The sequence below is a fragment of the Elgaria multicarinata genome, chromosome 20 (genome assembly GCF_023053635.1).
Source record: "Elgaria multicarinata webbii isolate HBS135686 ecotype San Diego chromosome 20, rElgMul1.1.pri, whole genome shotgun sequence".
Classification (NCBI taxonomy): domain Eukaryota; kingdom Metazoa; phylum Chordata; class Lepidosauria; order Squamata; family Anguidae; genus Elgaria; species Elgaria multicarinata.
The window spans coordinates 18,209,267-18,233,814 of record NC_086190.1 but is presented as its reverse complement, the minus strand read 5'-3'; the positions used below and the strand labels follow the sequence as shown (position 1 = coordinate 18,233,814).

Here is a 24,548-nt window from a genome sequence, read left to right as displayed (position 1 = left end):
CCCGCGTGAGAGAGATTGCAAATGGCTGCAAGCGACGAGATAGCCTCCCAGAGCCCCGGTTCCCCGCAGGGCCCTACCTGGAACTTGTAGCCTTCCCGACAGATGCAACAGGTCAGGCCGGGCTCTTCTATCAACTCCTCCATCTGTTTCAACAGCGCGGTCTTGGTCACCACCTGGCCCTTCTCGTTGGTCTGAAAGAGCGTGCAGAGCGAGACCGTGGAGGGGAGAAAGTGGGAGGTTGGGGGTCATGAAAAGTGGAGGGCGAGGAGTTGCTAGTTTTAATGTGCCAGAGCAGCCTCCTCTAGTGTAAACTGCTGCGTAAACGGCAACAGACCCAAAACAGCCCTCGCTTCCGGAGTGAGACGTCCCGACGGAACAAAACGGCCCCCGCCCAAGAGCCCCCCGCCGTTTACCGTCATGCCGAGGGTGCCCAGGGCCTTCTGGCGCATGGCCATGGCCATGCGCTTCTTCTCGGCCCGCGTCTCCCTCCGTGCCGCGTCGATCTTCTTGTTGACATCCGGGTGCTCCCGCAGCGCCTCCAGCAGGTTCTCGGCCAGGGTCCCGATCCCTTCGTCGCTGGAGACTTGCTCCAGCTTGTGCAGGTTGGTGATGGAGTCGTTCCCAATCAGTACCTGTTCGGGGGGGGGGGGGGGCAAGGTTTCAAAGCACACGGCCATCACTACCTGTCGGGGCGGGGCTGGGACGTCTGCAGTCACCCCCACAAAGCAGCGTTTGGAAACAAACTGGGGGGTGGGGAAGGGGAGACGTCTCCCTCACCTGCGTGGCGGGGTGCTGCGTGGCCAGCCCTCGGAGCAGCCGGAGAATGAAAGGGAGAGCCGGACGAGACAAGAACTTCTTCCACACGTCGGCGTCCAAACTGCGCAAAGTGGGTAAAAAAGCACCATTCAAATACTTAAAAGGTATTTGATAGCACTCTTCAAATCCTTAAAAGGTTGTCACACAGAGGAGGGCCAGGATCTCTTCTCGATCCTCCCAGAGTGCAGGACACGGAATAACGGGCTCAAGTTAAAGGAAGGCAGATTCCAGCTGGACATCAGGAAAAACTTCCTGACTGTCAGAGCAGTACGACAATGGAACCAGTTACCTAGGGAGGTTGTGGGCTCTCCCACACTAGAGGCCTTCAAGAGGCAGCTGGACAACCCTCTGTCAGGGATGCTTTAGGGTGGATTCCTGCCTTGAGCAGGGGGTTGGACTGGATGGCCTTGTAGGCCCCTTCCAACTCTGCTATTCTATGATTCTATGATTCTAAGAAAAGGAGGTCGTTGTGTCCCCCCCAGACCCCTCGTACAGCTCAAACATCCTGTGATGGTGGTTTTTTTGGTTCGGTTTAATTTAAGGGCTGCTCTTGCCCTCTGTCCTCTTTCTCATCAAGGCCACCACTTGCTGGACAGGCCGAGAGCCCAGGAGCGAGTTGGCCACAGCCTCTCCCGCTCCCTCCTCATCACCGCCGTTATCAGAGCAACTCCATGGGGGGTGTTGCCTGCGGCCCCTTGGCGAATAACCGGCCACGCTGAGCCTCGGCACCGCCCACCCCGTGACGCCGGCCCGCCCCCTTCCCCGCCGACGCGGCGCCCCTCACTTCTTGGCGCTGGGGATGTGCTTCTTCATGTAGTCCAGGGCGTTCTGGGTGATGCCCTTCTGCAAGATGAGGTCTTTCAGGAGGTGCCCGTTGGTGTTGTTCTTGATCCCAGCCGCTATTTTGCAGAAACAGTCCAGGAAGACCCTGTCGTCCCCGCTGTGCTCCTCGTCATACCTGAAGGGGGAGGCGGCGTGAGACGGATCCCACAGAAACCACGGAGGGCTGGCCCCCCGGTTCCCACCCCAACGTCCAGATCTCTCCAGCGCCCCGCTGGCGAAAGGCAGCGTGCGTTCCCCCTCCCGCGGGGCTATCTGGGGGGAGGCCGTACTTGTCGAAGGTGCAGTAGGGCTTGAAGCGGTCCACCAGGATCTGCATCTTCTCCATCTCGCCGAAGGACAGGTAGGGGATGATGCGCAGCAGGCCCTGCAGGACGCTGGGGTTGGAGCGGACGAAGGTGCTGTTGATCTGGTCCAGGAGCATGACCAGCTGGTCCTTGTCACCCGTGAGGAGGAGGTTGCCCTGCAGGACAGGTGAGGATGAACACCGGTGGGCCTGGGCTGGACTCGGGCAACCTTCTCTCAAACTCTTCCATCTCCACAGCTGCGTTTCTATCCTCCTTTTCTCTCCGCCGGTCTCAAATACCCCCCAAAAGACACACACACCACCTCTGCCCATCAAGCGTCGTCCTCCACACTCACATCTTCCGGCCCGCCTAGGCTTCCCCCCCTCTTTCCTTCCTTCCTCCCACTGCTGATCGCCCGACCCAGCGGCCCAGGCACTCCCTCACCCAACAGAGCCGGCTTCCCCCCCTCCCCCCCGCCATCCCAGAAGTGGAGAACTTCCAGGCGTTGTCGCGACTACAATCCTCCATCATCCCCGACGCCTTCGCCATCCTGACTGGGGCTGAGGTTTGGGAGTCCAGCGTGCCGGAGGACCCTCAGTCTCTGATTTCGGTCATTTATATCCCACACCTTCTATCTTTTCCCAAAAGACACCAGAAGGGCCCCAGGGGAGGCACTGCTAGCCTTGCTTTCAAAACAGCTCAACGCAGGCGCCAATACGACAGGGCTTTTTACCCATCTAGGCCCACCATGCGACCGCTTGTAGGATCTGGAGTGCCCGTGAAGCCCCCTTGAGTGTCGTGAAGAGGTCCGGGGCGGAAGGAAGGCTCGGCTATTGTGACCTTCAGACCCTGGTCAGCAAGACCCGAGTTCCCTGGGGGCCGCCTCCGAGAAGTGAGGGGGCGGGCAAGTGACACAGCCCCCTCCTCATAAAGTCACTGGCCGGGGACGTTCTATCGCCACTGGCAACAGCGCTTGATCCCTGGGTTGGATCATAACGGGGAGCCGGCAAACATCCCTCGGAGGGGGCAAGGGTGTCTCTAGCTGCTGACCCTTGCCTGATTACGTTAACAGGGCCAAAGGGAGGTTTAGGAATAAGGATCTCTCGTTCCCCGGGGACATCTCTACGTGAGTTCTTGTCCTGAGCAGGTCTCCTGATGGCTCTCAGCTTGCTTCCTTCCAGTACATCGTGCAGGGAACTCCTCCGGGCAGGCAACTGCACTGCTCAGCATCAAGAGGGATCGTATGAGCCCATCACACCTGCGTGGACCCTACGATCAGCATCACTGGTCCTTCCCGGAGGGCCAAAGGAAGCAAGGCAGGTGGCTACTAAGAAGAGGGCCTTTTCAGCTGCGGCCCCCTGGTTATGAAATAAACTTCTCAGAGAGGCTTGTCTGACGCCTGCCTACATTGTTCTCTTTCCGGCGCCACGTAAAGGCCTTCTCATTTTCACAAGCATTTTCGTCTTCCAGTTTCTGATTTATTTATTTATTTATTTATTTTATCACATTTATATACCGCCCCACAGCCGAAGCTCTCTGGGCGGTTCACAACAACCGGTTTAAAACCTGTTACTGTGTTTAAAGTCTTTGTATCGCGGCTAGGCTTTACTTTGGTTTCTCCTTCTATTTTATACTGCTGTTTAAAACTTTTATCATTCATTTTATGTTGCGTTTCATGGTTTTAAACTGCTGCGAAGCGCCCACAGAAGCGTCGCCTGTTGGGTGGCGTAGAAACGTAATAAATAAATCTATAAGTAAATATCACAGCCCGTGCGGAGATGTGGGCAGAGGGACAATCCCATAAGGGCCTCGGAGGCTGACTGGAAGGGGGCCAGACCAGAGCAGTGACTCGTGACGAGAGGCGACGGAAAGCCTCCTCCTCGGCTCCCGACAGCCTTCGATTATTTCATTCGCCCGTTTCCAGCAACATAACAAGAGCGGTTCTCTGGCAGCCTGGGGAGAGGCAGAAGCAGCCCTCCAGGGAAAGTGGCACGCCAAAGCCCTTCCCCGGAGGCCGATAGAAAAAACTTCCACCAATCCATCCAGCTGGTGGATGGATGGCTTCCTGCAACCGCTATTAAAGCCCTCTCGGGGCCAGACCCATCTTAACCCTAGCCCAGGAATGGCTCTCAGCTAGATGTAATCCCCTACAGAGCTGACAGAATAATGAGCGCTTTCGGAGTCGGGATGGGATGGGGGGTGGGCAGGGCTGGAAGAGAATGGAAGAAAGGATCCTGGCGCAAACACACGTCTCGGGGCATTTTGGAAAGGGAAGCTAGAAGCCCCAGGCTACTTCAGGCTTAGTAGGAAACGCTCCCGTCTTCCTGGAAGCCCCGCAGACAGGCCTCTGCTAGCAAGGAGCATACAAAACCGAAGCAACCGGCGGGGAGACCAAGGGCCGGAATGAGTCGGAAGGGATGAGCACAAAGAAGCAAAGCCCCATGAAGAGAGACTGAAAGAACTGGGCATGTTTAGCCTGGAGAAGAGAAGACGGAGGGGAGACATGAGAGCACTCGTCAAATACTTAAAAGGTTGTCACACAGAGGAGGGCCAGGATCTCTTCTCAATCCTCCCAGAGTGCAGGACACGGAATAACGGGCTCAAGTTACAGGAAGCCAGGTTCCAGCTGGACATCAGGAAAAACTTCCTGACTGTTAGAGCAGTGCGACAATGGAATCAGTTACCTAGGGAGGTTGTGGGCTCTCCCACACTAGAGGCTTTCAAGAGGCAGCTGGACAACCCTCTGTCAGGGATGCTTCAGGGTGGATTCCTGCATTGAGCAGGGGGTTGGACTCGATGGCCTTGTAGGCCCCTTCCAACTCTGCTATTCTATGATTCTATGGGGAAGGAAGCTCCCCCTTTGGGCACCGAGTAGGACAAAACCAATCCCATCACCTGCCCCGGATCTTAAAAGGCCCCCATCCCAGGAAGGAAAATTCTCCCGTCTTCCAAGGAAGGGACACAACCTCCTTTAGAAAGAGGCGGCGGCAGTACACCCACGCCGGCACAGCGGCCCTCCGCCTCGCTCCCACGCACCTTGTCCTCGCTCAGCGGCTCCGCGTTGGACTCGTCCAGGATGATCTCCATGATGCTGAGCACTTGCTCGGCCACCGCCGCGCCGCCGCTGTCTTTGCTCTCCTGCTCAGCCACCAGCGCCTGGGCGGAAGGCAAAGGGCAGGCCGCCGTCACCCTCAACCTCCCCAGCCACCTCCCTCCTTCCCGGCCCGGCCTGGCCGGACGGGACGCTCTGGCTGCTCTGCCCCCGAGCGGGAGGAGGGCGCTCTGGGCAGGAGGGCCCGTCTTACCAGGTTCAGCGTCCCCAGCATGACGTTGAGGGTGTTCATCTCCAGCTTGACCAGCTGCTGGCGGTTGACCTTCACTTTGACGCAGTAGCTGAAGAGTTTCAGCAGCACCTGCAGGGGAGGAGACGGGGTGGGTAGGAAGCGATGCATGGGGCGGGAGGCAGCCGACAGGGGAGGGGACACGCCTCCCTCTCGCGGTAATGCCAGAACCCCGAGGGCTGTGTGCGCGTCATCATCCCATGAAGCTGAACGGCGGGAGATTTAGGACAGAGAAAAGGAAGGACTTCTGCACGCAGCGCAGCGTTAAACTGTGGAACTCACTGCCACAGGATGCAGCGATGGGCACGCGTTGGGACGGCTTTAAGAGGGGGTCGGATCAATGCCTGGAGGAGGAGAAGGCGATCAAGGGCTGCTAGTCCTGATGGCTCTGTGCTGCCTCCAGGACCAGAGGCGGGAGGGGGCTGTGGCACTCGTGGCCTGCTTGGCGCCTGGCTGGGCAGCGTGAGAACAGGAGGCTGGCCTCGAGGCCTTTGGTCTGATCCAGCACGGCTCTCCTACGTCCTCAGGAGAAAGGCTGCGGACGCTTCCGCGGCCACCTTCGAAGGCTGCGGACCCAGCTTTCATCCCAACACGTGACCCAGTCTCAGCGGCGACAGTGTAGGCTGTCCAGGCACTGGGTGCTACAGGGCTCGAAGCGGATCCGGCCCTGGCTTCCTCCGCCACCCCCTGGCCAAAGGGGGAAACTGCATGCAATTCCGGCGCAGACGGTCACCTAGCCCACAATGTCAGGGGACCAATCCAGGGAAACCCATATAAAAACCTTGCCCACGGGCTTCTTTGCGTCTGTCACCCAGGGAGGCTACCGTGTCCTCCGCTTGGCCCCGGCAGAGGAAAAAGCAGCTCACGAAGCTGCCTTGGACAGAGCTCAAAAAGCACAAAAGCCGGCCGCAGGTTTCTAGTCCCCGGTGAATTCCGGTGAGCGGCAGGGGCCAGCAGCTCCTCGGGCTCAGGGCCCTTCCTCGAGGGGCGGGACGCGGACTCACCGTCAGGAGGTGCCGGCCCTGCTTGAAGTCCTTGATGCCCGTCAGGCGGTTCAGCATGCAGCCCAGGCCTCCGCACTGCGCCATCACGCTAGCCATCTTGTACACCTCTTCCTCATCCTCCTCTTCATCTGTGGAGAAGAAAGAGGCTGACAGGAGAGAGGCAACGGCATCAACAGAGCTGGGAGGAACCACGCCGGCCAGTTGTCGTGGGGCGGGCGGGGCGGAGAGGGGAACGCAGGCGTGGGGGCAGGGGCAAAGCTAAAGCAGGGGCACGCCCACCTCGGTCAGCCCGAGGGCCGCGTGGGTGGGCGGGGCCGAAGGCAAAAGGGGCACAGCCAACGCACCCCAAAAACCCAGGCTGTTTTAGCTTCTTCCCAATAATGAAGCCTTAGGGGAGGCGTTGAAACCGTTGGGGAAAGGGCACAAAAGCTGATTTGGGGGGAAAGGGGCCTTCCAGGGAACTCCCAGAGGGCCAGGACTGGCCCTCAGGGGCCGAGGTTCCTCACCCTTGATCGAAAGGGATGGCGTGTCAACGGGGCAGCGAAATGAAGCCGTGGGAATTGGCGCGTCCAGTGGCTGCCCTTCCGTCCCCCAGAAGCGCGCTCTGTGGACCAGCCTCCGGGGCTTCGGCAGATGAGGGCCCGGCCGCTCAGAGAGGGCCAAATAGCCCGTTGGGCCAGTGGCGTTCTCACCAGGGTCCCAGAGGTCGGAGGGCAGAGCCCTGTGCGTGTTGAGGCAGAGAAAAGGCCCTACAACTCCCGGCCTCCCCCAGCCGGCATGGTGTCAATTGCAGGGCTTTTCCCCCTGTCGACACACGCATAGGTTGGCGCCCTTAAAGGAAGAAGAGGCCTCCGCTTCGCCCAGCTTCCGCAAGGCCTGCTGAACGAGCCCGCGCCTGAAGGTTTCGGCTCCCGCTCCTGCCCAGGGAGGGAATTCTGCAGACCCGCCTCCTCCGCTGTGGGAGATGCAAGCACCGTACCTGTAGTGGAGTCCAGCGACTCAATGAACTCTTCCGTCGCGTCTCCCAGCAGCCCTCGCATGCGGTAAATGATCCTCATCGGCTCTCCCTGCAGAGGCGGCACAAGGGACAACGGCGACAAAAATGGCTTCTTGTCCGCAAGCGTGATGGGAGGCAGAGCGATCCTTAAAAAGAGATCTCTTAACGGGGCAGGCCTGGCCCCGTGAGCAGGGCGGGGGGAAAGGATTTGGAGGAGCAGGACTGGGAAAAGACCCAGCTCTTTCGACCCCAAGCCACTCCCTGCCACAGCAAGCCCTTAACTCCCTATGCTCTGGTCTGCACATCAAGCTAACCCATGGTTTATTTCACCCATGGTTTGTCGACCTACCCAGGATTCGCCTGGCAGATGATCAAACAAACCATGGTTCGGTTTCTCAATCCCTAGGTTGTTCGTTTCGCCTTCCTTTCTGAATCCCAATCACCTTTGTGGTGCTGTAGTACCGGCACGTAGAGCAGCTGATGGGTTGGTTTTTTTTACCGCTCTTGCCTGCCGCCTCTGTAGCCTGGCAAAACCGCCCACAGTTCAACCCGTGATTTAAACCGCCAAATGTTCACAACCCAACAACAAACCATGGGTTCTCTTTGGGCAGCCTTCCTCAACCTGGGGCGCTCCAGATGTGTTGGACTGCACCTCCCAGAATGCCCCAGCCAGCAGGCTGGGGCATTCTGGGAGGTGCAGTCCAACACATCTGGAGCGCCCCAGGTTGAGGAAGGCTGTCTTTGGGGGTTGTTCACGGTGAACAACCCACAGTTTGTTAGCACGGCCAGGTTTGCACATCACGACAACCCAGAATTCAAGAACTCATACCACGGTTTAGGGTTAGGTACAAATCAGGCCTCCTTCGAACAAAAAAACATATGGATGGATCGATGCTCTGAACATAGATAGATACATCTTATTTGTCTATAGCACAAAGGCCGTTTACAACCTCAACAATAAAACGAGATGTCTATACGACAGCCAAAATTCTTACGAACTCATCTGTGCTCTAAAAATAAAACGAACCTATGCTCTAAAAATTCACTTCAGTCAGCCACAACTAGGCTGGCAACTGTTACCCAGAGGACCTTCTCTTCTGCTGCCCCCAGACTGTGGAACGGCCTGCCGGAGGAGATTCGTCGGCTTAATGCTCTCTCTGAGTTTAAGACAGCCGTAAAGACTAGCCTCTTCCGGCAGGCCTACCCAGGTGGATTTTAAACTTAACAATCGTAAGACGCCCTGAGTGTTATTTTAATGTTGTATTGGTTTTATATGCTCTTTTAACCAGTTTTATGCCTTCGATTTATATCGTATTGTTGTATTAATGTCGTTCCCCGCCTCGATCCAAATATTATTATTGTTGCTGTTGTTATTATTCCTGCAGCAGTACCCAACTCAAGCTCCTGTAGCGAGTTGGGTCAGTTTGTGGATTTTCCAGGCAATTTGGGGCCTATTTTTTCCCCACAGGCGCCAGAATTTGCGCAAATTTCCGAGCTGCGTTTTGCGCAAATTGCGGAACCTGGGGTGGGGGTGGGGGAAATGTGCAATAAATGGTCAGTGGAGTGCAGGGGAAAAGCCCACGGCTCAGCACACAAACAAAAATCCAGCCATTCTAGACACATATATAGAATAGGACGATGTGCTAGTTAAATTGGCACTTTAAAAAAGAGAGATAGAAGCACAAATCTCCCACTGACAGGAAGAAGCCGGAGAGGGAGTGAAGAAGAGAGAGTGACAGTTTAATAAGCTTTTAAGTAAAACAGGGTATTAGGGAAAGTGCCTAAGCAGTGTAGGGACTTGTTACAACTTTCCCTGTGGGGAGGGGGGCTTGTTTCATGCCAGAAGCCCCGGCTGTTTCCCCCTCTCTGTCTCTGAACCTTCTATTTTAATGCCGTTTTAAGACTGAATGCAGAGCAGAAAAGAATGGATGGGGTGGGCTGGGTTTGGGGGGGGGGAAATCCCAGCTTTGGTAGAAGGAGACCTTCTTTGGGGGAGCGCGAGAGGGGAGAAGAGGACCTGTCAAGGAGCCTGCCGCTAAGCCTAATGTGGAATAAGCGGCGCTTAATGTCAGAGAAGATTCCGAAAGCGCCGGGGAAAACCCTCGGGGGAGAAGATGCGCTCAAAGGGCCGCGCTACAGCCCCGCAATTAGCGCCACGGGGGCCTCTGGTAAAATGGCAGACGAACAAAGAGGGAGCGGGTGAAAGAGAGACAAGGGGAACAAACGCCGCCCCGAGGTGAGCTTCTTGTGAGCCTGTCTCTTCCGCTCAGGAGACGGAGAAGGCAGGCGGATGAAAGCCCCAGCGCTGACAGTAATGCCGACGAGCTCCCAAGGCCTTTCACGGCGGCGTCATCCTGGGAAGCGGAGCCGGGATGCAACAGGCCACGGTCACGCACGGCCCGGGATCTGGCAGGCCCCTCTCCGCCTCCACCCCCCGTCTGCCTAAAGCACCCAGGCCTGGTGGGATGGATGCTGCGTGTGTGGATACGGGAGAACGGTATTAGATTCTGGGCGAAGGACAAAGTGTTGGTGATCACCTTTAAAGCCCTACATGGTTTGGGTCCCGGCTACCTGCGGGATCGCCTTCTCCCGTACAATCCGCCCCGCGCACTCAGGTCTTCTGGGAAGAATCTACTCCAGCCAACAAAAACAAGGCTGACAACTATTACCCAGAGGACCTTCTATTCTGCTGCTCCCAGTTTGTGGAATGACCTGCCGGGAGAGATTCGTCAACTTAACAGTCTTCCGGAGTTTAAGAAAGCCATAAAGACTGGTCTCTTCCGGCAGGCCTACCCAGCTGAATTTTAAGATGTCTTTTTTAATGGTGTGCTGCTTTTAACGATGCACTGGTTATAAACGTTTGAATTAGGTGTATGTATTTTATGGTGTTTTCATTTGTGTTGTACCCCGCCTCGATTCAGAGGGAGAGGTAGTAACAAATTATTATTGATGATGATGATGATGATGATGCCTGGGAGAAAACACCGTTTTCATTCAAGAGGCAGCTGGACAGCTCTCTGTCAGGGATGCTTTAAGGTGGATTCCTGCAATGAGCAGGGGGATGGACTTGATGGCCTTAGAGGCCCCTTCCAACTCTACGATTCTAGGATTCTCCCGTATCCACACACAGCACCCTGCTCCCTTTGCAGTGTGGTCTGACACTTCTAAAAGGCTGAACCAGCCACGACGACGTGCCCGGAGAAGCCGCTTGGGTGTCAAAAATCAGGGAGGTGGAGATGGAACTTTTAAAAAGAATCCAAATGAAAAAGAATCCCCGAAGCTCCTGGCTCATCTTCGACGTCTCGGGAAGGGCAAATCCTCAAGCCAACATGCAACAGGGAAAGGTTCCCGTGGGGTGGGGTGGGGTGGGGCCGCATTCGCTTCCCTTAAACGTGCCACTGCGCAGAGAAAAGAACCGGTACGGACACTGGCGAAAGCCATCTTTAAAACAATGAAAAAACAACCGTTCTTTCCCTGCTATGGAAAATGTCAGCTCTCACTGGTTGTGAGCGCATTCAAATGGTTGTGGGTGCTGGTTTTAACCTATAAAGCCCTACATGGCTTGGGACCACAATACCTGATGGAACACCTCTCCTGACATGAACCTACCCGTACACTGCGCTCAACATCTAAGGTCCCCCTTCGAGTGCCTACTCCGAGGGAAGCTCGGAGGATGGCAACAAGGGAGAGGGCCTTTTCAGTGGTGGCCCCCCAATTACGGACTGATCTCCCCAATGAGGCTCGCCTGGCACCAACACTGTTATTTTTTTGGCGCCTGGTCAAGACTTTTTCCCAGGCATTTAATGGCATTTAACAACGCTAAGTTTGTTTTTTAACGGACCCCAGAATTGTTGCTGTTTAAATGGATGTCGTTGTTTTATACTGTTTTTATATATTTGATGGCTTTAAATTTTGGATACTTTTTAACATCCACCGTTTTTAACCTTTGTAAACCGCCCAGAGAGCTTCGGATGTGGGGCGGTATATAAATGTAATAAAATAAATAAATAAATAAATAAATAATAAATGAAGTTATTGATTTAGATAGCGCCAACCTGGCCCATGGCCATTGACTGAGCAGCAAGCAAAACCACACAGGTCCCTGCCCCAAGGGGATTACAAGCATGAAACAGGCAACGGATAAACCATTGCACACACCTCACAGGGCTGTTATTGGATGACGAACGGATTTCCCCAGTCCGGTACCCTCCCGATTAGTTGGACTGCAACTCCCATGATGCTGGTTGGCAATGATGGGGGTTGCAGTCCAATATCTTTGGAGGCACCAATCTGGGGGTGGATGAAAGAGATTTTAATTCGATTCGTCTGAACTTTGGATTGATTCCGGCAGGTTTTCTTCTTGCCTGACAATTTTAACGGTATCTTGGTTTGGGGCCATGTTTCATTCAATTGTGGACGCTGTCTGGGGAGTTTAGAAACAGAAGAGGAGGCTATAAATACCGACGAAACCAAAACAGCGTGAATTAATTGAGCCATTAAATACGCAAATAAATCGTCATTCCACAAGACACTGGTACAAGCCCGCCCTGCCAGAAAACAACTAAAGCAAGAGACCCAAGACGCTGACAATAGTTGAGCAAGAGCTCTTAAATGAACCATCATCAGTTCATTAATTCCTTAAGTTAATGACTGGTCGCGTATTTTTAAACAGGCTTTCTTTCCTGATGATCCACTTTGTAAGTTACCTGCATTTCACCATTTTTTGAACCTGCTGACCAAGTAATAAGAGACACCTTTTTTAAACAATTAATTTAAATCATCTGATTAACGAAATAAACGTCGCAGGTTGATTTTGGCACAGGGCAAGGACCGTGGCATCGAGCGTGTCCAAAACTCAATTCCCTGTGGCTCGGGAGGGAATTTGATGCCAGTGCCCTGAACAAGAAAATAATCCAAAGTTTGAAGATAGAGAAGCGCTCAAACCAATCTGTGAAATATTCTCTCTCTCTCTCTCTCCCACTCACTCAAGAAGAAAATAAACAAGAATAAAACCTGCACTCACAGGCACCCTTCAGTCCTCTACCACGTTTACGAATACTAAATTCTGAAACGCAGGTCTCTATTCAAGAACTGTCAGTCTATCCGAAACGCAGGGGCCATTCGGATCCGTGCATCTGGAATGCATTAATCTCCCGACGGCTTCTCAACAAACATGAGATGCTTTTGAACTCAGATGACAAGGCAGGGAGAGATTTTAACATATTCATTCCTAGAGGCTTTCTAGAGGATAATACCCAAAGTTTGGCACTGATAGTCAAAGCAAAGACATCAAATACTTAATTTCCACCCCTCCACCAGCCCCTTTTGCAATGCCCCTTCTGCAGTGTTGTTTTTTTAAAACAAAAAGTTTCCTTGCCTTCAAAAATGGCATATACCCACGGCCCTGTTCCGTTTTGTTACTTAGAACTTCTATTCTAAAATGCTCGTTGCTTTCTTGTTTCAGCCGATATAATTCTAACGGAGATGGCAGAGCCAGCTCCAGTGAGCAGGCTTACAATCTGAAATATGGTCTTATTTGCTTGCTGATTCTGATCCACAGCAGAAGAGGGATTATTAGGTGGCTTGAAGGGCCGTGAATCAGGTGCAAGGTCAGGGGCGGTCCAAAACGCAGCCGTGGAGGAGCAGAGAAACAAAAACGCCTGAACCTATAAAGTGCCTCTCATTTCTGGCGGGGAACAATCACGGGCCCTCGTTTGCACCCCAGCCTTTGCCACCCCAGGCCAGCAGATGCTTTTTCATCTGCTCCTCTACTCAACATTACCAGCCCATCAAAAGTGAGGTCTTGGAGACCCTCCTCCCTCACCACCGGCCATCCCATCAGGATGTATCAGAGGGAGGCAAAAGGAAAGCCGGGCCTTCCACTACCAAAAGACAACTTCATTTTTTTTCCTCCTCCCTCCCCACCTCTCTTTCCTTGCATGCTAAGTCTTTTTAGATTGTAAGCCTGCGACGGCTGTGACCTTCTCGTTTTACTGATTGCTGATTTTTGGCTGAGGACTGGGATAAAAAACAAACAAGCTCTGAAATAAATAATATATTTAAAAACCAGAATTTCAGGATCCCAGCAGTGCCTGTTTCTTTAAAACGCAGCTTGATTAGGCAATCCCAGGTCCCTGCATGTCCTTATTTGCCACGAGCAGAGAGGGCATGAAATCAGCTTTGAAAGGCAGCGGCCAAATGCACAATGGCGACGGGCAGTCCTCAGTCTGAAACGGGTGGGGGAGAAAGCTCTCGACGAAGAGGCCAGCAAGAGAATTCCTACGCGCGGGTGACAGGCCAAGACTTTGCGGCTGCTAAGTGAAGCCCGAGTTCTGTATCCCAAGTCACCGTCACGTGGAGGGAAAAGGGAGAAGAAACGTTTGGGAGAAAACCCTCCGCGTGTTTAGACAGAAAAAACTCCTATGACGGCCAGCATGCTGGGCGTTGTAGGACTTTTTCCACTCCCGTCGAAACATGCGCAGGATTGTGGAAGCTCTGATTCGAGCTCCGCGCAGGCCCAGAGCCCTTAAGTGCGATGCACAGAGACCACGATGAAGAACCAGTCACAACCGCCAGACGCCAAAGCAGAGAGGCCCAGAGCAGAAGAAAAACGGAGGGAGGCCAGGAACCGTACCTCGTTGGTTGGGCACCAGACTTTCTTGTAAACCTCGGCCACCGCGAGATCCAGGCTGATGATCTTGTTGTTCACCAAAAGCTGAAAGACAAGAGGGGGAAACCAGTCACGGGAGAGACGGGCCCGCGACGCCACCGGGCGGAGAAAGCCCGGGGTCCAAGCCCCGGCAGGCGGCTTGAGGGTGAGGCCATTAGGGGATGCCGGAGGCCCTGGGGAGCCACAGGTGGGCCGGACCAGATGGGGCTGACGTAGTGCGTCGGCGGAGAGGCAACGGGACGAGAGCATGGGCTTCCAGCGTCTGGAAACGGAGGTAGCCCTGCACACGCCCGCCCCCAACGCAGCGGCGATGCCCAGACCGTCAGCCACCACGGCAATTTGAAGGCGAAGAAGGCTGAAGCCCTGGGAGCCAGCAACGGTCACAGGAGAGCGCCTCTGAGCACGTGCAGGGCATATCTTTCTTCTCCCGCGCAGCAACGGCAGCCGGACTCGTCACCACCCTTGGGGTTGAGGCCAGAGGGAGCCCGCCACGCCCGCCTTATCCAGCCTTTGCCAACCCGGGGCCCCTCCAGGGGTGTTGGACTTCAACCCCCATACGTCCACCACACCTGGATTGGCAAAGGCCGGTCTGGACAGACCAACAGCCCGACTCCATAGACATCATCCTTGTACGTGACATATTTTCCACGACTTCGCTGGGACCCCGGCCCACTTTGAGCTGTCCCAATCCCGCGACCCGTCCCCTCGCCTTCGCCTCCCCCGTCAGGCCACCGCCGGCTTGCAGATCCGGGCCGCCGCCTTCCTCACCTCCATCCCGCTGTCGTCCTCCAAGAGAGCCACCAGGTCGCAATCCTGGCAGATCTTGTTCTTGATGTCTCGCATCAGCGGCCCGATGCCTGGCTCGTTGCTGCTGTAAGGGTTCCCCGGCATGCGCCCCTGGAGGAAGTCCTCCTGCTGAGGGTCTTTCTCCAGCGTGACGAAGAACTCCGTCACTTCGTTCTCTTCCTGAAAGGCAACGGCGAGTCAGCACCCCCTGCCCGAAACTCAGGCGGCTTGGAGGCGAACGCAAACCAGTCGTAGCTTGGGGGTTCTCCTAGAACCATCTCTGTCACTTGAGGCCCAGGTGGCCTCGGAGGCACGGAGTGCCTTCTTCCAACTCCGTTTGGTGGCCCAGCTACACCCCTATCTGGACAGGGGTAACCTAGCCTCAGTCGTCCATGCTCTGGTAACCTCCAAGTTAGATTACTGCAATGCCCTCTACGTGGGGCAGCCTTTGAAGACGGTTTGGAAGCTGCAGCTTGTGCAAAACGCAGCGGCCAGATTGATAACTGGAACAAGGAGGTTCGAACATATAACACCGATTCTGGCCCACTTGCATTGGCTGCCTATACCCTTCCGAGCCCAATTCAAGGTGCTGGTTTTAACCTATAAAGCCTTACACGGCTTGGGACCACAATGCCTGATGGAACGCCTCTCCCGACATGAACCTACCCCTACACTGCGCTCAACATCTAACGTCCTCCTCCGAGTGCCTACTCTGAGGGAAGCTCGGAGGACAGCAACAAGGCAGAGGGCCTTTTCAGTGGTGGCCCCTCCAATTACGGAATGATCTCCCCGATGAGGCTCACCTGGCGCCATCACTTTTATCTTTTCGGCGCCAGGTCAACACCTTTCTCTTCTCGCAGGCAGTTAACAGCATTTAACCACATATGCTAAGTTTGTTTTTTAACGGACCCCAGAACTGTTGCTATTTAAAATGGATACTGTTTTATACTGTTGTTTTTATATATTTTTGATGGTTTAAAATTTTGTATACTTTTTTTAATGTCCACTGTTATTTACTTTGGTAAACAGCCCAGAGAGCTTCAGCTATGGGGCGGTATACAAATTAAATAAATAAATAAACAAACTTTCTTCTCATTTTCCTGCTGCCTTTTATTGTCGGCTGACAGGCATCACAACAGCACATAAAGCCGGTCCATCCCAAATTCTGTGCCCCGGGAAACGAAAGGAAGAAGTAAGTTCCCAGCCCCCAAAGGAGAGGCTGCCTGTTGCGCCTCTGTACGATTTACCACCCCAGCCTCGTCTCCTTCCTCATCGCAGGCCCTGCTGGGGACTGAGTGGGGAAATAGCTAACTCTGCCGCGTCTTTGTGCCGGTTGTGATTCCACCCCTCTATCGCTCCAGACGCAGGACGCACAGCAGAACTGCCCGCAGAGAAGGCTCCTCTGTGTGAGTCACTGCTCTGGGCGGGTCACCTTCATCTTACACCCCCTCAAAACTTAAACCTTTTTGGAGCGTACGAAAGAAGAGTATTTCCTATTTAAGTGCAGGGGGAGACAAGCGTGCCTCAACTATCTATAAAGACTCAGAGATCCAGAGTCGACCCTGGGCACTATACACCAATTTTATTTTTTGCTACGTCTTTTCTCCTCGTTTTCCTCTTTATTAACGCTTATCTTGGCCCTGGGAACTGAAAACTCTCTTGACAGTCTCTCCTGGAATGCGGGGTGGGTGGGGGAGAGCACCCTCCAAGCTGAACCCCTGCCACGCTGCCTTAACGCACCTCCTCCCAAAAACACAAAGGCAGCAGCTTTCTCTTCAAGATGCGGAGTTAGGCACCCCCAGGATTTTGGCCCTGCAGGCACTTGCTCAGTTTCTCTCGTCAGGCTGGGCTGGCCCCTAGCGCGTCCACACACACACACGCACACACGGAACGAGGTCGGCTCCCCTACCGGATAGATAATGCTGCAAAGCCGTTCGAAAATGAAGACGGGCGTCCGGTAGTCGTCCAGGCTGTACCGCTTGGCCGTTTCAATGCACACCGCCATGAAGGCCTTGGTTTCGGATTCCGTGCCTGTCGAGAAAGCAAAAGACAGAGAGCGTTGGCTCATGGGAACTTCCTGATCAGCAGCGTCTCCTGCCATGGATGCCGGGATCAGGGCAGGGAAGTGAGGGCACGGTTTCGCTTCTTTCTAGTCAAGGTACGTCTTAAGTCAGCCTCTGCTGGGCAAACGAGAAGGAAAAGGGTCTGAACTGACAACCCACATCCCATGCCCCCAGCCAAATCCAACACTTTGGGCTTTGCAGATATATACAGGGACATCGTCGGGAACATGAGTGCACTCTTCAAATACTTGGAAGACTGTCATGCAGAGGAGGGCCGGGATCTCTCCTTGAACATCCCAGAGTGCAGGACAGGGAATAATGGGGTCAAGTGACAGCAAGCCAGATTCCGGCTGGACATCAGGAAAAACTTCCTGACTGTTAGAGCAGTACGACAATGAAACCAGTTACCTAGGGATGTTGTGGGCTCTCCCACCCTAGAGACCTTCAAGAGGCAGCTGGACAACCATCACTCAGGGATGCTTTAGGGTGGATTCCTGCCTTGAGCAGGGGGTTGGGCTCGATGGCCTTAGAGGCCCCTTCCAACTCTACTATTCTATGATTCTATGATCAGGAAAAACTTCCCAACTTTTAGAGCAGTACGACAATGGAACCAGTTACCTAGGGAGGTGGTGGGCTCTCCCACACTAAGCATATGTCAAGGATGCTTTAAGGTGGATTCCTGCCTTGAGCAGGGGGTTGGGCTCGATGGCCTTGTAGGCCCCTTCCAACTCTGCTATTCGATGATTCCATGAAAGCCCTCCTCGCCCTAAACATCCCCTCCGTTGAGTGCGTCGTCTCGCTCCTGGAGGCCGACGAGAACCTTTGCTTCCACCGCCACCCCAGCCCGCCCGCCCTCCCTCCCTCCCTCCCCCACCAGGTACCTGTCGTCATGTCCTCCAACATCTCCAGCAGCATGTCCTGGGTCTCGTCGATCAGCTTGGTCCGCTGCACCACCAACTTCCGCAGGCACAGGTAGCCGTTCAGCACCGTCCCCACCAGGCGGCTCTTGAAGTGCCGCTTGATGGATTCGACCTCCACGAAGGAGGAGAGGAGGCCTACGGAAGCCAGGCAGAGGACCCCGCTTATGGACTGGGAGGCTGAGAGGGGGGCAGGCATACACACGGGCCGCAAAGATCAAGGAGGCTGTGCCACGGCACCGGCTCTTGACCACGGGCCTGCCCACGGACACTCCCTGCTCAAGCGAAGCGCCGCCACTTTATGAGCCTGAGCTGAGGGACAAGCGCCACCCTTCTACCAACTATGCGGAGAAAGGGGTGAAACGGGAATGATTCCAGGAATGAACTAATGCGCGGTGAATTTTATATGTGCTGATGGTGAAGGGATGTCAGGACGGGTGTTCTATGTATGTAACTGCAGGTGATAAACGCCAAGGAGACACGTGGGATTTTGGGGGTAGTCAAACAAACCGAATAAAATGTTCACAAACTTTGTTTCATCATAAAACTTTTCAGGCCCTTGTTAAGACCTCTCATCCAATCCTTTCTCTCTTCTCATACACGCTTTCCTTTCTCTCACACCTTCACTCCTGTATTATCAGGATTGTTTAATATACCCCAACTGACTATCTGCACGCTACACTCCAAAGACAACCCTCTTCACCCTGATCCTCTAATTCTCCCTCGAACCAAAGTACTTTAAAACCACCCCCTCACCCCCCTTACCACCTCAGTCATCCCCTTATCTATCCTCCTCCCCCCTCCTAAGATATTCAATCTCCCCCCACTCAGATCAACATTCTAAACACAATAGACTTCAAATCCTAGACATACATCAGGGAACTGACTTGTGGGGTGCAACGCCACGGCAGCTATCTCAGGCAACGACGTACCTGTGATGCTTTTCAAGGCGTATCCCTGCTGCAGGTCAGTGCTGAGCGTGGCCTCCTCCAGGGCGAGGAGACGGGCGATTTCCTAACAACACAAGGCCAAGCCGTGAAGGTCACATGGGGCATGGAAGTGGCAGGGGGTGTGGGGAGGGGGAGACGCAGAGATACAGCACAGCGGAGAGGCTTAGAGACAGAGCTATGAATCAGTAGGCCGCCCCCCCTCACATTCTGCATCAATCAAAAACTGATGGAGTGAGCCTTAGGCAAACCGCTCAGCCTCAGCCCCCGCAGCTGCTCTACCACTGAGGTACGGCCTTTCCCTAAGTAACTAGCCCTCATGGTTTCCATAAGAAAGGGCTAATTTCAACAGGAACATGAGAAGCTGCCTTATACTGCGGCAAATCCTTGGTTCATCTAGCCCAGTAGTGTTTATTCTGCCAGGTAGCCCTCCTCGCCCTAAACATCCCTTCCGTTGAGTGCGTCTTCAGGCAGGAATTATCCCAGCTCTACCTGGAGATGCCGGGGATCGAACCTGGGTCCCACTGTGTGCAAAGCAGGGGCTCCACCACTGAGCAACAGCCTTTCTTCCCAGAGCATAGCCAATCAGTTCAGGCATAACCTATTAGTGATCCTGCATTTTGCTACCTGGAGATGCCGGGGATCGAACCTGGGACCCACTGTGTGCAAAGCGGAGGCTCCCCCACTCAGCTATGGTCTCTTCCAAAATTCAGCCCCTGGGCTACAAAAGGCTCCCCACTGCTGGCACAAACAGAGGCCTCTCCTCCACATGCGCTCCTGCTGCAGAACTCTGCACTTGCCCTGGTGGGGCCGAAGCATCGGCGCGAGGAGTCCCGCACCTTCTCTGCACCAACCCCCGGGGGCCCGAGAATGCGCTCCGTACCTTGGTGATGAGGTTGCCGACGTAAGGCAGGACCCCGCGTGCTGCCAGGTAGACTTTCCAGCGGGCGGGCTTGATGAGCTTCTGGTAGAGGGCCAGGTACTCGGCCGCACACTCACCCGCCACGCTCAGCTCATCCAGGTAACTAAGGAAAAGGGGGGGACGGGACACACACACAGGGGAAGTCAGAACCGTAACGAGGACTTCTTTGCAAAGAGAGAAGCCCTGGCCAAACGAGGACATGTGGAAACAAGTCCACAGAGATGGTTTATTCAGTGGGGAAGAAGGTTCCTCGCCTCTGCAAGGCATCTTAGTGGGCCACACGCCAACTGCCCCCACCCCGCAAGGAAGCCCGAGACACGGTACCTGGTAAGGAGATCGAGGACTTGCTGCTTCCGGCTGGGAATGGTGGCCAGAGCTTCGACGATGGTGCAGGCCGCCTGCCGGGCGGCCTGAGTGGCAGGTGTAAACAAGACCTACATGCGGGAGAAAAAGGAAGAGGCAGGGTGTCCGGGGGATGCAGGAGACACTCATTTAGGGCAAGGTGGGGCACATCAGCCTCAACCGCCCAGGTGATCTCTTCCTTCCGGAGTCCCGAAATTCCTCCTTAAAAGCTCCCTGGTCCATGCGCTGGCTCTCCCCTTCTCCCCTTCCCAACTTCCCCTCCATACTGGACCAGATCTATTCCCAATACTCAGCCAGGCAGTGGCTCTCCAAACACAACGAAAACCCCCTTTTTCTTGGTGACGCTGGAGACTGAATTGGGCCCTTCTGCAAGCAAATGTGTGATCTACCCACTCAGCTACAACACCCTTCAAGTCACGTGATCCCTGCCTTCAGGGAGAATTAGATTACTGCAATGCCCTCTACGTGGGGCAGCCTTTGAAGACGGTTCGGAAGCTGCAGCTTGTGCAAAACGCAGCAGCCAGATTGATAACTGGAACAAGGAGGTTTGAACATATAACACCGATTCTGGCCCGCTTGCATTGGCTGCCTATACGTTTCCGAGCCCAATTCAAGGTGCTGGTTTTAACCTATAAAGCCTTACATGGCTTGGGACCACAATACCTGACGGAACGCCTCTCCCGACATGAACCTACCCCTACACTGCGCTCAACATCTAAGGTCCTTCTCTGAGTGCCTACTCCGAGGGAAGCTCGGAGGATGGCAACAAGGGAGAGGGCCTTTTCAGTGGTGGCCCCCCAATTATGGAATGATCTCCCCGATGAGGCTCGCCTGACGCCAACATTGTTATCTTTCAGGCGCCAGGTCAAGACTTTTCTCTTCTCCCAGGCATTTAACAGCATTTAACAACACTAAGTTTGTTTGTTTTTTAACGGACCCCAGAACTGTTATTTTTTAAATGGATACAGTTGTTTTTATACTATTCATGTTTTTGATGGTTTCAAATTTTGTATACTTTTTTAACGTTCACTGTTTTTAGCTTTTGCAAAAACCCCAGAGAGCTTTGGCTATGGGGCGGTATATAAACGTAACAAATCAAATCGAATCAAGGAAATCACCCCAGGTTATGGCCCTTGGCAGTGGGCGAGACCTGGTGTGCCGGACTGCCCAGCAACCCAACTTGGCCTCCTCACATCTGCAGAGGAGACGCTCCTGATGTGCAGGCGGGGGCAGCGGTCTTACCTGGCGCAACCAATTGTTGTGCCCCAGTTTGAGATCCAGGGGGCACGTCCTCTTCCCTCGCCTGCTCATGTACTGCTTCCACTTCCAGGTGTACTTTTCGGTCAGGTAAAGGTGACGAAGCTCCGTCCGGCTGGGGGATTTCCCATCGGCCTCGATGCCTAAAGGGGAGGGCAAGAGTTCAAGCGGACGTTAGTTCCAGTTGCGTCTGAAAAGGGGAGAGACGGGGAGGACTCCATCGGGGTCAGACAAACAAGTGTGTTTCTCTGCTCCTCTAGAGGCAAATAGAAGGTGAAAAATGTTAAAGCCTGCAAAATCAAGAAGTGTGTGGCTCTGCCTGGAGAGACCGGGGCCATCTCCGGAGCTCAGGGGCAGGCGAGAACTGAAATCATCATCATCATCTATATATATATAAAACGCTTAGGTATGTTTCCGTAAAGGCTTCAGCTGATACAGGTTGCTAAGCAACAGTAGCAACGTGTAACGTCAGCTGATGCAGGTTGCTAAGCCCCTCGCCCGACTCCTCCGGGCTTTCCAAGGTAATCCTACCCCCCCTTTCTGCCTCTTCGTTCCCCCCACCCCACAAAGAGGGCAGCACCACGGTCCGGAGCATGAGCGAGGCACGGCCGGGGCCCTTGGTGGCCAGGTGGGAGGCCGTTCGCCTGCTGCGAGCCAAGGCCCCGGCCTAATCTCATGCGAGCTGGGTGGGTGGCCCAAGGCTGACAGGAACCCTAGGGAGAGGGGGATACCTGCTCCCCCTCCCCCCGACCTCCCTGCCCCCCAGGTCTGCCAGACGGCGCTGTATCGGCGGCCTCCAAGCAGCCCGCGCTCCCGCGATGATATTTAATTAATAAACTTTAAGATATGCTACAACGGCGTACGTTACACCGGGTACAGCTAGTAATAATATATTTCTTACCCGCCTCTCCGATTGGATCGAGGCGGGGAACATGAATAAGCATAAAATACATAAGATACTGATTAAAAACATGGTATCCACTGTTTAAAACATCCTAAAAGCACCCTAAAACATACTAAAATATCCTAAAATCCTACTGGATAGGCCTGAAAACATCCAACGGATTGGGACCTCCCCCCCGCCCCGGCAGACTAATCAGTGCTGCAAAAGGATATTAGCAACCAGGATTAGCAACAGAAGAGGAAAAGTCACCAGCAGAAAGAAGCACAGACCAAGGTGTCTGTTGTGTTCTGTAACCATTACGCTCGCCTACCGTGTGACTTGCTCGATCAAAGAAGTCTCACTGACGTGAGGGTCTGGTGTCAGCTTGCCAGCACGTGCGAATGCCAGGAAGAACAGGCACGCGCACGCCGCCGCAAGGGAAGATTTAAAAGCGAGAGAACCAGGAGTGTCCCGCTCTAGTCTCAGGGGGGTGAATTATCCCCGGCATTCGCCATACCTCGGGCCGGGAGGCATTTCTTCCAAGCCTCATACGAAGCTTTGGGGTCTCTCTTGAGCCACAACTGGGCCTGAGCGTGGATTTCGTTGCTGTACGGCTTCACGGTGGTCAAGGAGTCGACGGGGCTGTCCTGCGAAGCAAAAGGAAAGGCCCGTGACGCACTCAAGAAGCCGCGGCAAAAACGACGTATGGAACTGGGGTTTCCCCCAAGCCCATTTTAGCGCGGCGGATTTGCTCGAGCGGCACTGAATTCCGCGGGGGTCGGAGTCCAGAAGGGGCACGGTACCTTGTTCTTCTTGCTGGTCGGAGCCGGCGGCTTGATCAGCTTCTGCAGGATCCGCAGGCACATCAGGGTGATGTTTTCCACCACCACCGGCGTCTTGATGTTCACTGCCATCAGGAAGAGGCTAAGAGCTGGGGAACGGGCAAGGAAAAACGGAAGTCAGGGCGGCAGAGAGCGGCGGCGGTGGCAACACACAGGGGCGCCACAGAGAGCCACAGAGATCTGCCCACAGCGGCAGAAAGATGTGACGGGAAAGACTTTCGGCAGCTCTGGCCTGCTCTCACTTCTCTTCGCCCATCACAAGGGGAGGACGGCATCTCAGAGGCAGATGGATGGTCTACAGCTGGAAGGAGGGCTACGGCTCTCCCCTGGGCTGGGATCTCTTAATTAATTAATTAAGTAATTAAGTAATTAATAATAATAATAATAATAATAATAATAATAATTCTAACCCGCCTCTCCATCCTGTCGAGGCGGGGAACAGCAGCAAGCATAAAATAACATAAAAATAAATAAATAAGCAAAACCCAATATGCATTGTTAAAACTTCCTAAAAAAAACATCCTAAAAGCACCCTAAAATTCCACTGGATAGGCCTGCCGGAAGAGATCAGTCTTTACAGCTTTCTTGAATGGCCTGCCAGAGGAGATTCGTTAAGTTGACGCGTCTCCTCCGGCAGGCCGTTCCACAGTCTGGGAGCAGCAGAAGAGAAGGTCCTCTGGGTAATACCTGTCAGCCTAGTCTTTGTGGGCTGGAGTAAGTTCACCCCAGAGGACCTGAGTGTGTGGGGCAGATTGTACAGGAGAAGGCGATCCCGCAGGTAGCCGGGACCCAAACCATGTAGGGCTTTAAAAGTGATCACCAGCACTTTAGACTTTGCCCGGAAACGAATCGGCAGCCAGTGAAGGGACTTTAAAAGAGCTGTAGCTGGGCTCCACAGTGTTTCCCTCCACCAGCCCCCCGTCTCTCTCGCCCTCTGCACGGAATCCGCTTCCACCCACACGCAGGCCTCTGTTATCTGGCTTGCCGGACGCAGGGACTCACCGCAACGCAACCTCAGCTCCCAACAGCTGTCTTCCTTGGAGATGGAGTCGGTCAGCAGCAGCATCTCGTACTGGAGGCTGCTGGCCTGAAAACCGAAAGAAGAGAAGCGTGAGGAGAGCTGGGAGATTGGCCGGGCTGGAATACGGTTGTCGCTTCCCCGCGATTTGGGAGCTTTCAATTTCGCAGACGTGAAAAAAATCTACAGGGACCTGGCTTAACGCGAGAGGCAGTGCAGTGTAGGGGTTAGAGCAGCTTTCCCTGAACGGCGGCCCTCCAGAAACATTGGACCTCAGCTCCAAACATTGGCCATGCTACTTGGGAATGATGGGAATTGCAGTCGAGCACGTCTGGAGGGCCCCAGGCTGGGAGAAGTCTGGGTTAGAGGGCGAGATTAGGAACGGGGAACAGGGACCCATCTCAGTCAGGAGGCAGTCACTACCTCTCTCAGCACAGCCTACCTCGCAGGGTTGCTATGAAGATAACAAGGGGGGTGGACCGCGTGTGCCACCTAAGCTCCCAATAAGGAAAGTCCAGATAGTAACGTAACAAAGAAATAAACCAAGCGTCCGGCCAGAGAAAGAGCTTTGATGAACCTGATCTCTCGCTCCTTT

The 24,548-nt window shown here is 54.3% G+C and overlaps 1 protein-coding gene across 1 annotated transcript in view; it reads right to left on the bottom strand.

The window, feature by feature from the left end:
- Positions 1-24,548, bottom strand: part of UBR4 (ubiquitin protein ligase E3 component n-recognin 4) — a 120,606-nt gene that overhangs the window by 6,703 nt on the left and 89,355 nt on the right. The window contains exons 81-100 of the mRNA XM_063145474.1: positions 23,938-24,022; positions 22,897-23,024; positions 22,611-22,740; positions 21,196-21,353; positions 19,915-20,024; positions 19,552-19,693; positions 18,654-18,735; positions 17,686-17,859; positions 16,651-16,772; positions 14,724-14,921; positions 13,920-14,000; positions 7,268-7,355; positions 6,289-6,434; positions 5,249-5,356; positions 4,980-5,099; positions 1,929-2,119; positions 1,601-1,774; positions 778-877; positions 414-632; positions 78-191 (exon numbers count right to left, since the gene is read on the bottom strand). Coding sequence (XP_063001544.1) covers positions 78-191; positions 414-632; positions 778-877; positions 1,601-1,774; positions 1,929-2,119; positions 4,980-5,099; positions 5,249-5,356; positions 6,289-6,434; positions 7,268-7,355; positions 13,920-14,000; positions 14,724-14,921; positions 16,651-16,772; positions 17,686-17,859; positions 18,654-18,735; positions 19,552-19,693; positions 19,915-20,024; positions 21,196-21,353; positions 22,611-22,740; positions 22,897-23,024; positions 23,938-24,022 — 2,670 coding nt within the window. The remainder of the gene's footprint in view (positions 1-77; positions 192-413; positions 633-777; positions 878-1,600; positions 1,775-1,928; positions 2,120-4,979; positions 5,100-5,248; positions 5,357-6,288; positions 6,435-7,267; positions 7,356-13,919; positions 14,001-14,723; positions 14,922-16,650; positions 16,773-17,685; positions 17,860-18,653; positions 18,736-19,551; positions 19,694-19,914; positions 20,025-21,195; positions 21,354-22,610; positions 22,741-22,896; positions 23,025-23,937; positions 24,023-24,548) is intronic.